General features: G+C 33.6%; 1 protein-coding gene across 1 annotated transcript; it reads right to left on the reverse strand.

The window, feature by feature from the left end:
- Positions 1 to 9,375: 9,375 nt before the first annotated feature.
- Positions 9,376 to 12,919, reverse strand: LOC145166335 (protein NRT1/ PTR FAMILY 2.13-like). Its single transcript, XM_079085288.1, has 4 exons — positions 12,706 to 12,919; positions 12,232 to 12,449; positions 10,826 to 11,406; positions 9,376 to 10,406 (listed from the first exon to the last, which is right to left on the reverse strand). The coding sequence occupies exons 1-4, from the start codon at positions 12,824 to 12,826 to the stop codon at positions 9,530 to 9,532; spliced, it is 1,797 nt and encodes a 598-aa protein (XP_078941414.1). The 5' UTR covers positions 12,827 to 12,919; the 3' UTR covers positions 9,376 to 9,529.
- Between the last annotated feature and the right edge of the window lie 488 nt (positions 12,920 to 13,407).

Raw genomic sequence — 13,407 nt, forward strand, 5'->3', positions numbered from 1 at the left:
CACACATTCCATAAGTCTTTGCATTCAAGAGCTAAGATTTTGCCTATTTGATTACAAATCGCACAACAAAATACATAAAAATAGCATGGTTCATAGTATGTTCAGCCAAGGAAAAATTCATTCTTCATCTCATCAAATTTCTTTAGTTTTTTTTTCCTATTTTTGGACTTTGATTTATATATGAAGGTTCAAAATAAGTTAGAGTTCGGAATGGGTCACTTGGAAGAGTTGTCATTTTTTACAGGGTTAATGACCTAAATGGGTAACGAACTTTGTTTTTTGTCAACATTTAGATAACCATGTATTTTTCGTATACATTTGACTAGTAATTTTTTTGACATATTCATAATAGGATAATATCACCATTAATTATCAATGATATTACACTACTTTAAACTTATCAAATAAGTTTACTGGTCAAACGTATATACTGTACACCAAAAACATGATTACCAAAATATAAACAAAAATCAATGTTCGTTACCCATTAAATCATTAACCCTTTATCTCAACACAAAGTATCATCAAAATACGAAAATTCGATAAATTTATATTTATCTATATAAAATAATAAACAGTTTAGTATGAACAAATAAAAATAATCACAAATCACAATTGCGATTTCAATCAATATTCTAATAAATTTCATAATATCAATTGAAACGTTGCTATTTTTCTCATTTAATCCTTCCTAGTTTCCGCTTCCGCTAAAAAGTGTTTTTTCTTTATATTGTCATGAAGTATGCTTTATGTATATTATACTACTTAAATATGATGTTTTACGGACATTCAACACACATTAAATTAATAAATTATATGTCATTTTTCATTGAGTATGATATCCTAAATATCATCCGATTTTCAACACTTATTACACTACTGTAACTATCATAAATGATCAAGTTCACTGATATGTTGTTAGTAATTTATCTTAAGGTTAATTGGGTAATATCACTATGATTACCGGTGATATTATCTTATTATGAACTGGTATAAACGATTAAACGTGTACGACACCCTGGCAAACTTAAATATACATACTATTCTATACATGTTCTTCATATTCGGACACAATTTTTGTAATAGTGGGTTCTTTATGCTAAGTGTAAATAGTCATAAGACTCACTAATGTGACATATAATTGGGTCATCGGGTTTTGGTGTCGGATCTGGATCATAGATCTGGAGTAGGTGTCGTTAGCGAGTTTCCGATTTGATTCCTAGCTGCCATTGGAGAACAAAACTGTTAGAACCCCCTGGGATTGTACCTCATGAGCAAATTCTGATGATCAAGTTAGATCAATGTGTATGAGAAGATGGTTTCTCTTAGATTTATAGAACCATCTTTGTAGGATAAGTGTATGTATATAGTGGAGGCTCATATATGAAAATGAGAGATCTTCCTCGTAAAGGAGGAGATGTTCTATCTATAGAGTCAGGTCAATGAACAATTAGGACAGACTTTGGCCAATCAGGTTTAGGTTCAGCTAGTCAGGGGTTAGGTTGTGCTGTCAGACAATGCTGTTGGGTGGTGTGTGATGTCATACGGTGCAATCATGTGATGTTGTCATGTAGTATGATCATGTTGTTTAGGTCATGTTAATAGACCTAACATCATCACCCACAAAAACACACTAACAACGTAAATACAAAAAATAAAATACACAGTCCGTAAGGTGCACACATTCCATAAGTATTTGCATTCAAGAGCTAAAATTTCGCCTATTTGATTATAAATCGCACAACAAAATACATAAAAATAACATGGTTCATAGTATGTTCAGCCAAGGAAAAATTCATTCTTCATCTCATCAAATTTCTTTAGTTTTTTTTCCCTATATTTTGGACTTTGATTTATATATGGAGGTTCAAAATAAGTTAGAGTTCAGAATGGTCACTTGGAAGAGTATTGTCATTTTCTATAGGGTTAATGAGCTAAATGGGTAACGACTTTGTTTTTTTGTGAACATTTAGATAACCATGTATTTTTTGTATACATTTGACTAGTAATTTTTTTTTGACATATTCATAATAGGATAATATCACCATTAATTATCAATAATATTACACTACTTTAAACTTATCAAACAAGTTTACTGGTCAACCGTATATACCATACACCAAAAACATGATTACCAAAATATGAACAAAAATCAATGTTGGTTACCCATTAAATCATTAACCATTTATCTCAACACAAAGTATCATCAAAATACGAAAAATCGATAAATTTATATTTATATATATAAAATAATAAACAATTTAGTATGAACAAATAAAAATAATCACAAATCACAATTGCGATTTCAATCAATATTCTAATAAATTTCATAATATCAATTGAAACGTTGCTATTTTTCTCATTTAATCCTTCCTAGTTTCCGCTTCCGCTGCATCACACGATGATGCTCCAGTTTTTTTCTTTCTTTCTTTTTAAATTTATAATTTCAATAAAACTCATATTATAAAGTGTATTACAATGTGTTGAATTTTGATGGTACATTATTTTTGGTGAGAGTCTACGTCTATTACATCATATAATATTTAATTATTCCAGAAGATAATAAAGCATGCAAATAATATGGTAAGATAGTGGCTGAAAAAGATATGTATAAAACAAAGATCGGGTCACATGAACACAACGCTTAAAAGTCAAAAGTAAATAAATATCTAAAAGGGTATGTCTTATTGGTCCATGTTTCATGAAACAAACTGTATTAAAAAGATAACTAGTAATTTAAAGAAGGAACATACATGTTAGGGAGGACGGAGTCACAAGTGGTTTGGGAATTGGGACCCGGCTGTACCGGCGGTAAAGCATAGATATGATACCTTGCACCTGCGGTTCCAACTTGTTTATTGCATGTTGGCGGTTTGGTGAACCCACCCATCCTTTTGTGATGCAAAATATATCATAGTGTTATTTTATTTTCATTTCAAACATAGTGAAGTGAATTGTGAATGATTAAAGCTGCCACTTTTTGTTTTACGTCCCTTTCTTTATTATTATTATTATTATTATTATTATTATTATTATTTTTAATAAAACAATACAAGAACATGTATAATTGTTTGTATTACTTAATGGTACCTCAAGCAAAAAAACTTGTATCAATTTGTGTTTTTATGTTTTTTATTAGTTTGTGAATTAGTTTTGTATATTTTTGTTAATTATTTTTGAATGATTTTAATTAGTATGTATTTATTTTAAAATTGAAAATTTAGTGTGTTGAGAAAGATAGAGTTTCCATGTGATGTGGGTTGGGAGGGTTGGAAGAGAAAAGAAAGAGAAAATCTGATGTGGCGTTGATGTGACAGTGAGTTGAGTGGGTTGGAAGGGATTGACTTCTTCCTCCCTTAGAAAGATAATATGTAAGAAATCATATTTTTCGAAAATCAACATGTTAACCCTTAGATTAGATTATTTTTATTAAGAGTATAATGGTAAAATCAAAATACTATGTAACTTAAAATGAATATTGAAACCCATTAAATACGTCAGTATCCATGAAAATCGTGACTTATACGATATTTTCATATTGATTTCGAAAATAAACATATGCGTATGTTTAGAAAATTTAAGACAACCCATCAAAAAAAAAAAACTCAGCAATTGATTACATCTGTGGAAAAGTTACCTCCAAAATTAACAAGTGGCAAATAGTTCATGGGTTATTTCCGTAACTTATCATTTACTATTCATAATTTGACTATGAATAGTAATATAAGTGTGAATTTGGAAATGAGAATGGAGGGTGGTTAATATTATAATATATATATGTTAATTTTGGAATGAAGAATGGATGGTAGGCGCCTACAAACCTTTTCCGCCTACAATTTTGGACATCTTCTTTCTTTCCTTTCATATTTTATGTTTTGGCTATAAATAGCTTAAGTCATAGAACTTATAACCTCAACCCAAGAACCCACGAACCAAAATCATATATATATATATATATATATATATATATATATATATATATATATATATATATATATATATATATATATATATATATATATATATTGATACACCACCGTATATTTTAGCTCTCTCACTCTATTTTGTAATCTCTTTCATAATCCCTGTAAACACTGCAAATTATAGTGAATTGTTTCTCGGCTTCCTCCGCCCGTGGTTTTTTCCCGATTTGGGTTTCCACGTAAATTCCTGTGTCTCTATTCTATTTATTTTATTCGTATTACGTTGTGATTATTACGCTTTGATAATTTTTGATCACATTCCGCATTGAGCTAATATTATTTAAGTCAATTTGGATCCGTCGTATTTTACAACAATTGGTATCAGAGCATCCGGGTTGTGATATTAGCTCGTTGGGATCATTTTATCAAGTAATTAATCATGACTTCGGTAAAATACGATATTCCACTACTGGATCGTAACACCCGATTTCCGTTGTGGCAAGTAAAGATGAGAGACATTCTCATTCAGATGGATTTACACAAGGCGCTCTTGGGTTTCAATAAGATGTCCGATACATGGACCGAAGAAGAAAAGGAGATGAAAGATCTGAAGGCTTTATCCCAGATTCGTTTGCACTTGTCAAACGATGTTTTGCAAGATGTTCTAAAAGAAACGTCAGCGGCTTCTTTATGGCTAAAGTTGGAGCAACTGTTGATGACCAAGAGCTTACCAAACAAGTTGCATTTGAAGCAACGATTGTTCAATCTCAAGATGATTGAAGGAGGCTCTTTAACTGAACATATATCCACATTTAAAGAGTTAGTAAATAACTTAGAGAATATGGATGTTCAGTATGAAGATGAAGACTTGGCTCTATTCTTACTGTCGTCGTTGCCAGAATCCTATAGCCATTTTCGTGATACTATTATCTATAGCCGTGACACTCTAGTTTTAGATGAAGTCTATACAGCTTTGGATTCCAAAGAGAAGATGAAGCATATTACTGGTGGTGGTTCAAGTGATGCTAAAGCCGAAGGTTTGAATGCCAGAGGAAGAACAACAGAGAGAAGTAGAACTTCTCAATCTTCCAACAGAACCAGATCCAAGTCAAAAGGCAAACGAAAGTTTTGCAACTATTGTCACAAGAAGGGACATGTGCTTGAAGAATGCTTCAAGTTGAAGAATAAAGAAAAAGAGAAGACGGCAACAAATGGTAAACAAGCTAGCACTTCGGGTGAAGCCGATGTAGCTGAGGTCGAAGGTATTGGAGAACTTTTGACAGTTTATTCAGATAAACTGGATTCCACTGGTGATTGGATACTCGACTCTGGTTGTACTTTTCATATGTGTCACAACAAAAGTTGGTTTTACACATTTGAAAAGGTTAACCAGGGCTATGTGTTGATGGGTAACAATACTACATGTCCAGTTCTTGGACATGGTTCAGTCAGGATCCATATGTTTGACGGAGTTATTCGAACCATGGGGAATGTTAGATATGTTCCTGACCTCAGAAGAAACTTGTTATCTCTCAGTTCCTTTGACAAAAAGGGATACGAGTTTGCTGGTAAAGGTGGAGTTCTCAGGGTATTTAAAGACGGTTCCGACAAACTAAGAGCCAAACGAAAAACCTCAGATCTTTACTTTCTTGACGGGCAAACAATTTCGAGTGATGCTGCTGTTGTTTCATAGTCTCTTTCTGATCTAGATCAGTCCCGTCTTTGGCACCTTCGACTCGGCCATATGAGTTTTCAAGGCATGTCAGAATTGAGTCGAAGAGGTTTACTTGGTCAACAAAAGATTGTTGATTTGGATTTCTGTGAAGACTGTGTATATGGCAAGGCAAAACGAGTAAGGTTTGCAAGTGGTATCCATACAACGAAAGGACCACTTGATTATGTTCACTCGGATTTGTGGGGACCGGCTCGAGTTGCTTCAAAAGGTGGAGCTATTTATATGCTCACTATTATTGATGATTTCTCCAGGAAGGTGTGGTCTTTCTTCTTAAAACATAAAGGAGACGTTTTCTCTACATTCAGAAATTGGAAAGTTCAGGTTGAAAAGCAATCAGGTCTGGTGGTAAAGTATCTTCGTACGGATAATGGACTTGAGTTTTGCTCAGAAGAGTTTAATGTCTATTGTCAAAAGGAAGGCATTACTCGACATCGCACAGTAGTCCATTCACCTCAACAAAATGGTGTAGCTGAAAGGATGAATCGCACCATTATGGAGAAGGTCCGGTGTATGCTTTCTAATTCCAAATTGCCAAAGTTTTTTTTGGGAGGAGGCTGCTTCGACTGCTTGCTATGTTATCAACCGATCACCGTCACGAGCAATCTAGAAGAAAACTCCGTTTGAGTTATGGTCCGGTAAACCTGCCAATTATTCAGATTTAAAACCATTCGGATGTCCAGCGTATGCACGAGTTGACAATGGGAAGCTAGAACCAAGAGCAATCAAATGCGTTTTTCTTGGGTACAATCAAGGTGTAAAGGGTTACAAGTTATGGAGCTTTGATTTGAAGAAAATTATCATCTCAAGAGATGTTACTTTTGATGAGTCTGCTATGATTCAACCAGTTGCTGACTCTTCTAAAAGAACAGATGCATCAGATGTATCATCCGAAGCAAATAAAGAGAATGCTCAAATGGAGGTGGAGCTTCCTACTTCACCTACCACTAATCAGAGTACAAATCAGCATCAAGATTCTTCTTCTTCGGATGAGCATGTTGTTGGTGAAGATTTAACACCTTCACAACCACAAGCTACTACTCCAAGCATTGCAAGAGATAGACCGAGAAGACAGATTATTCCTCCGAAGAGGTATGCTGAATCTGATTTGGTTGCCTATGCTTTTATTGTTGCTGATAATATTGAGTCCGCAACGGAGCCTGCGAATTATGACGAGGCTATCAAATCTGAAGACTCAAATGATTGGATGCTCGTTATGCAAAATGAGATGGAATCCTTGCAGCGAAACAGTACTTGGAATTTAGTTCCTATTCCGAAAAGGAAGAGACCAGTTAAATGCAAGTGGGTCTACAAGCTCAAGGAACCTGTCAACCCAAATGATAAACCAAGATACAAAGCTCGGTTAGTAGCTAAAGGCTACAGTTAGATTCCTGGTATTGATTACACTGACATTTATTCCCCAGTTGTCAAACATACTTCCATTCGTGTATTGTTGGGGTTGGTTGCTTCTAACGATTTTGAGTTAGAACAACTTGATGTCACTATAGCTTTCCTAAATGGTGAGCTTGAGGAAGAGATTTTTATGCAACAACCTGAAGGTTTTGTAGTTCCTGGAAAGGAGAACTACGTATGCAAGTTGAACAAATCTCTTTATGGCCTCAAGCAGTCTCCTAGACAATGGTACAAGAGGTTCGATTCTTTCATGATCAGTCACAAATTCAGCAGGTGCACCTATGATAGCTGCGTTTATTTCAAGAAATGTGACAATGGTTCAAAGATCTACTTACTCTTGTACGTGGATGACATGTTGATTGCAGCAAAAGATATGAAGGAGATTCAGAAGTTAAAAGACCAGTTGAAAGCTGAATTTGAAATGAAGGACTTTGGAGCTACCAAAAAGATTTTAGGTATGGAAATTATTCGTGACAGGAAGTCTAGGATCTTGCATCTTTCTCAGAAAAGTTATATTGAGAAAGTCCTAAGACGCTTCAGTATGCACGAAGCAAAGTCTGTCAACACACCTTTTGCAGCTCATTTCAAGCTATCATCCGCTTTGAGTCCTACTAATGAGACTGATATGGCTTACATGGCACGTGTTCCATACTCTAGTGTTGTTAGTTGGAAAGCCCAGTTACAGTCTACAGTTGCCCTGTCTTCTACCGAGGCAGAGTACATGGCGATTACAGAATCAGTTAAGGAAGATATGTGGTTGAAGGGGTTATTTGGAGAACTCGATGATAGAATAAAGGTGACCACAGTTTTCTGTGACAACCAGAGTGCTATTTTCTTGAGTAAAGATCAAATGTTTCATGACCGAACAAAGCATATTGATATTCGTTATCATTTTGTGCGGGATATCATTGAAAAAGGTGATTGTGTTGTGGACAAGATTCATACAGATTATAATCCCGCTGATATGTTCACTAAAAGTCTTCCTATAGCCAAGTTCAAATTATGTTTGGACATGGTGGGTGTTTCTGATCGCAGTTGAGCCTGAAGGCTCGTAGGTGGAGGAAGTATTATTTATTTTTTCGGAAACAATTTTTTCTCTATATAAAATTGCAGGTTCTTATGGAAGTTTTAGAGTTTGATGAGCTATAGGTTTTAACTAATCGTAAAGCATGACTTGCTTAATTTTGATGTCAATGTGGAGATTGTGGAAAAGTTACCTCCAAAATTAGCAAGTGGCAAATAGTTCAGGGGTTATTTCCGTAACTTATCATTTACTATTCATAGTTTGACTATGAATATATATATGTTAATTTTGGAATGAAGAATGGATGGTAGGCGCCTACAAACCTTTTCCGCCTACAATTTTGGACATCTTCTTTCTTTCCTTTCATATTTTATGTTTTGGCTATAAATAGCCTAAGTCATAGAACTTATAACCTCAACCCAAGAACCCACGAACCAAAATCAATATATATATATATATATATATATATATATATATATATATATATATATATATATATATATATATGTATAGTAAAGCATTACTATACATATATATATATATATATATATATATATATATATATATATATATATATATATATATATATGATACACCACCATATATTTTAGCTCTCCACTCTATTTGTAATCTCTTTCATAATCCCTGTAAACACTGCAAATTATAGTGAATTGTTTCTCGGCTTCCTCCGCCCGTTGTTTTTTCCCGATTTGGGTTTCCACGTAAATTCATGTGTCTCTATTCTATTTATTTTATTCGTATTACGTTGTGATTATTACGCTTTGATAATTTTTGATCTCATTCCGCATTGAGCTAATATTATTTAAGTCAATTTGGATCCGTCGTATTTTACAACAATATCGATTAGGAAGAGGCCACCAATTCTCGTAACAGATGCTCAAAACAAAAAAATTAAACAAATGTCTTCATAAATAAACATATGTTTATAAATGAACATGGCTTTAAATTACCTGTATAAATGAACACATCAAATTAACATGAGTAGGTTAAACAGATGTTCATAAATGAACATGGGCTTCAAAAACACTAATGTATTTTTTACCCAAGTATTCTCATTGGCAACAAATATTGTAAACACTAGTTTCTTTCTCTAGATTATCGGCCAATGTCATATACGTATTGTTTCATCAATACTTAAAAGATGCACAACAAACACAACTTCACAATTTTATTCTAATGTTATACTATCTTTGTGAATTAAAGAACGATCCAATCGTTTTAACTGTAACCTTGAACATTTTTTCAAGAAATAACACAGAACATCGTTTTGAATACTATTCACATATAACCTTCATTTGTCTTAAATATTGAAACTACATTAATGACTCTTTTATTAGTAATAACTACAACCGTCATCACTCATTTTCATAGTACTACAAAAGAAAATATTATTGCATGTCTTTAATACAAACTAATCTATTTTTTAATACCATATAACTCAACATCGAATTGTGGTTCCTCTTCAATATCTCGAATGTTTTCCTTATATCTATATCGAGAAGCAACTACAAGATAATAAACCAAATTCAAGAACCCTAATCCAGCAAGCACATAGTAAAAGTAATCAACTTTAGCTTCATTTATATTAGCCGTCAACCAATCGGGTTGCCCATGTTTTCCAGTGACATTATGCACCATTGAAACTAACGCACTACTCACATAATTCGCCACACCAGCAGTCACAAAGAACATTGCATTTGCAACACTTTTCATATTATCAGGGAATTCCTTATAGTAAAATTCTAGCTGACCAAGAATACTAAACGCCTCAGCAAACCCCATCAAGATCAGTTGTGGTGCGAGCCACATGACTGACATGGGTGCAACCCCATCTACTCGGTTGTGGTAATTTGCAGAATCACGTCTCATTTTCTCAACAAATGCGGCAACAATCATTGATAAAATAGAAAACACAATTCCAATTCCAATACGCTGAAGGAGTGTGATTCCTGTCTCGATTTTCGTGATCTTTCTTATTAAGGGAATAAGAATCCTATCATATATAGGGAGCCATATCCCAATGGTGATCATGGATATGACACCAATCGAACCTGCTGGTATTTGAAAGTTTGGACCCAGATGACGATTCATCTTTAGTGCTTGGGACACAGTGAAAGTCCCTTGTTGGAGTATCGCGGTGAAACAAATAATGCCAGAAGCTACTATCGGAATAACTTTTATCAAGCATTTTACCTCCTCGATTTGTTGTATACTAGCCAACTTCCAAGCACTTGTTCTAGACCCATTAGGGTTTATGTCACCATCTACTACAATAGCTCCTTTGTTTAGACACCTAAATTGATACATAACAAAATATTGTATATTAAACATCTTATAAAAGATATATCTTTACAAACCATTAATTAAATGCATGAGTACCCCCAGTGCATTGAGCTTTTTAATTAACGTTTGGATTGTTATATTATCATTTTTATTTTCATAGAACTTTGCCGTTTAATTTATAAATTCATTGAACTCTATAAAGTTAAACCAAACATATTTTAAAAGAATAATAAAAAGTTTGTTTCTTTTTGTATCGAAGGTTCAACGGTCATTCGAATCCAGATCAACTGAATACCAACTTGGCATCCTATTATGGTTGAATTTAATTCATTGAATGTCAACCCGACATCCCATCTTATTCAACCATTTCATTAACTTATGCATTGTAGATGTTCTACGATTAAACATATTTCCAAAGAGATAAATTACCTGAACCGATCGGTTAGAAGCAACTTCGGGACTTCATACATTCCCTTCATAGGTGGATCATATAATTTCCCTCTAGTCAATTCCTTTTCACCTCTAGGAACTTCAAGTTTACGTTTCTTGTAAGCCGCAACAAGTGTCTGAGCAATTCCAGAGAAAATACTTCCCTCGGGTTTTACATAAATATATACATGGGTACCAATAAAGAACAACACAATGGAACATGCCATAAGCATCGTTGGGATACCGAATCCCCAAACCCAACTCACCGAGTCTTGGATGTAGACCACAAGGGTCAAGGCAGTGAGTACAATGATAGTGAAGGTGGTGTAGTACCAATTAAAGAAACTGTTGATCCCTTTTCTACCTTCATCTGTGGTTGGGTCAAACTGATCAACTCCGAATGGAAGACTACATGGTCTTATCCCACCTGTCCCTATGGATAAGAACCCGAGGGCTAAGACCAAGATACCAAACTGTCTATTGGTTGGAGCTTGACACTGGTTGAGTCGGGCTTGTTGAGTGGTGCATGATGGTGGATGCAATTTTGGTAGTCCCACAATTAAGGTCATGGTCACCATTCCCTACATAAATCAAGAAACTTTTATATACGTTGTATAATTTGTGCATAATGGCTGACATTTGTAAAATATTTAATATCTATATTGCGATTAAGACATTTAAATTGTAAGTTTGAAATATAATTTGGACAATGCTAATTCATAGTGCATGTCGTGGGCTTGTGGCCATGTAATGTTTGTGAACGTTCTTTCATGCTTTTAGGGAAACCAATGTGCCGTTTAATGTAGAACTTTAATCATGAGACAAGGACATTTTGATGTATGGGACGTAGTGGGATGACAAAATCCAGACGTTTCTAATTATTTACTCCGTTTGAACCCTCCCAATTATGAAAGTACCTTTTAATCTTGTTACACATACATCATCTTACTTTTTTTATATGTCCATTTTATCTTCTATCTTTGTGCGTGCGCCACGTGTGTTTGTATGTGTGTGTGTTTTGATACAATTAAAGAACAAATATTAATATTCGTTTCGAAAATGATTAAAACAACTTTTACATGGTAATATGGTATTACTTCATTATCGTTGTCGTTATAAAGAAAAAGATAATAAATATGTTTATTAAATTAGCCAAAATGATAATAAAACTAATAAATAGTATTAATATGCCATGTAGAATTGTAAACATATTCTTATTTATTAATGAAAATATAATTATCCAAATAAATAACGTGAAGTGCTCGATTTTTATAACATGATAAAACCCAAAACTACCCCTGGTATTTGTAAAGTGTTAATTTTAAGTTTTTGAGACCCATGACCATAATATTAGCCGCAGAAAGACAAAACTACCCCTGCTATGTGTAAAGTGTTAATTTATTTACCGAAAGAGTAGCAAAGGAGGAGACTGCGATGACCCAGAACTTGCCGACATAGGCATCGGAGATGAAAGCTCCAATGAGAGGGGCAAAATTGGAAACTCCTGACCAAATGTTGATAAGGTTCGATGATGATACTTGGTCCATATGAAACACTGTCATTAGAAACACCGTGAAGTTCGCGACCAGTCCAATTGAGGCTAATCTCTCAAACGATTCATTTCCTACAAAAAAGAAGTAAACAATATTTTAAAGAAAATTCAAATTATAACAAGTCTTGTGACATATGTATAGGTAATGATAGAATGGAAAACAAGTCATATGTGCAATGGAAATGTCGGGAAGATAAGAGAGATTTAGGACGGTGTTGGTTGTAACAAATGAATAAAAATGATGTTTGACAGATTAGCTGAGACTACTAGCTGATAAAACATCACGTTTTTAATGATAAAATAACTGAAAAAATAAACATATTTGTACCCAAAATATAAGGCATGGACTTCCAACCGCCAGGCTTTCGCTTTGTGGGCTTCGCCGGTGGAGGAGAGTGGTGGTGATGAGATTTTTCGACGTCATTTTCCGGCAAAGATGGTGGTGGCATTGAGCTTGAAGAAGTGATGAAGAAGCACTTGTAAAGAAGAAGATTTTAGTTGTTTTCTAAAGGCATGTGCTCACAAGTCACAACTATCCTACCCCTCCTATTTCACGTATTTATACCTCATATAAACAATTATTGGTTTTTATGGACGAAAAGTAAGATAAAATAGTTAGTATTTTTATATTTCAAACACATATATATTTATTATTTATATATTAGTATTATTATTGTTAGTAGTCATCTTGGAATTTTGCATCTAGATTTAATCAAACTAATATCTTATACCTTTTATGTTATTTTATATATTCAAAAACTTACAATTATATTAATCGAACATTTATAAACAAAAAAAAAAAAGGTTATAACTTTCTACTTATATTTAGCATCCATTTTGCCGAAAGTTACTTTATTTCTATAAAATAACAACTTACATGCATCCGATCGAATTGTAAATGAAAAAATTATGATTTTCAGAAACTAAACTACCAAATCACCGTTTATTACACTAACAATCCTAATTAATTTGACTAACATATTTCTACATCTTAAGCAATAAAAGAAAAACGAATTAATTTTTTTTTTGT

The sequence above is a fragment of the Lactuca virosa genome, chromosome 3 (assembly GCF_052849685.1).
Source record: "Lactuca virosa cultivar CGN04683 chromosome 3, Lactuca_virosa_CGN04683_v6, whole genome shotgun sequence".
NCBI classification, from domain to species: domain Eukaryota; kingdom Viridiplantae; phylum Streptophyta; class Magnoliopsida; order Asterales; family Asteraceae; genus Lactuca; species Lactuca virosa.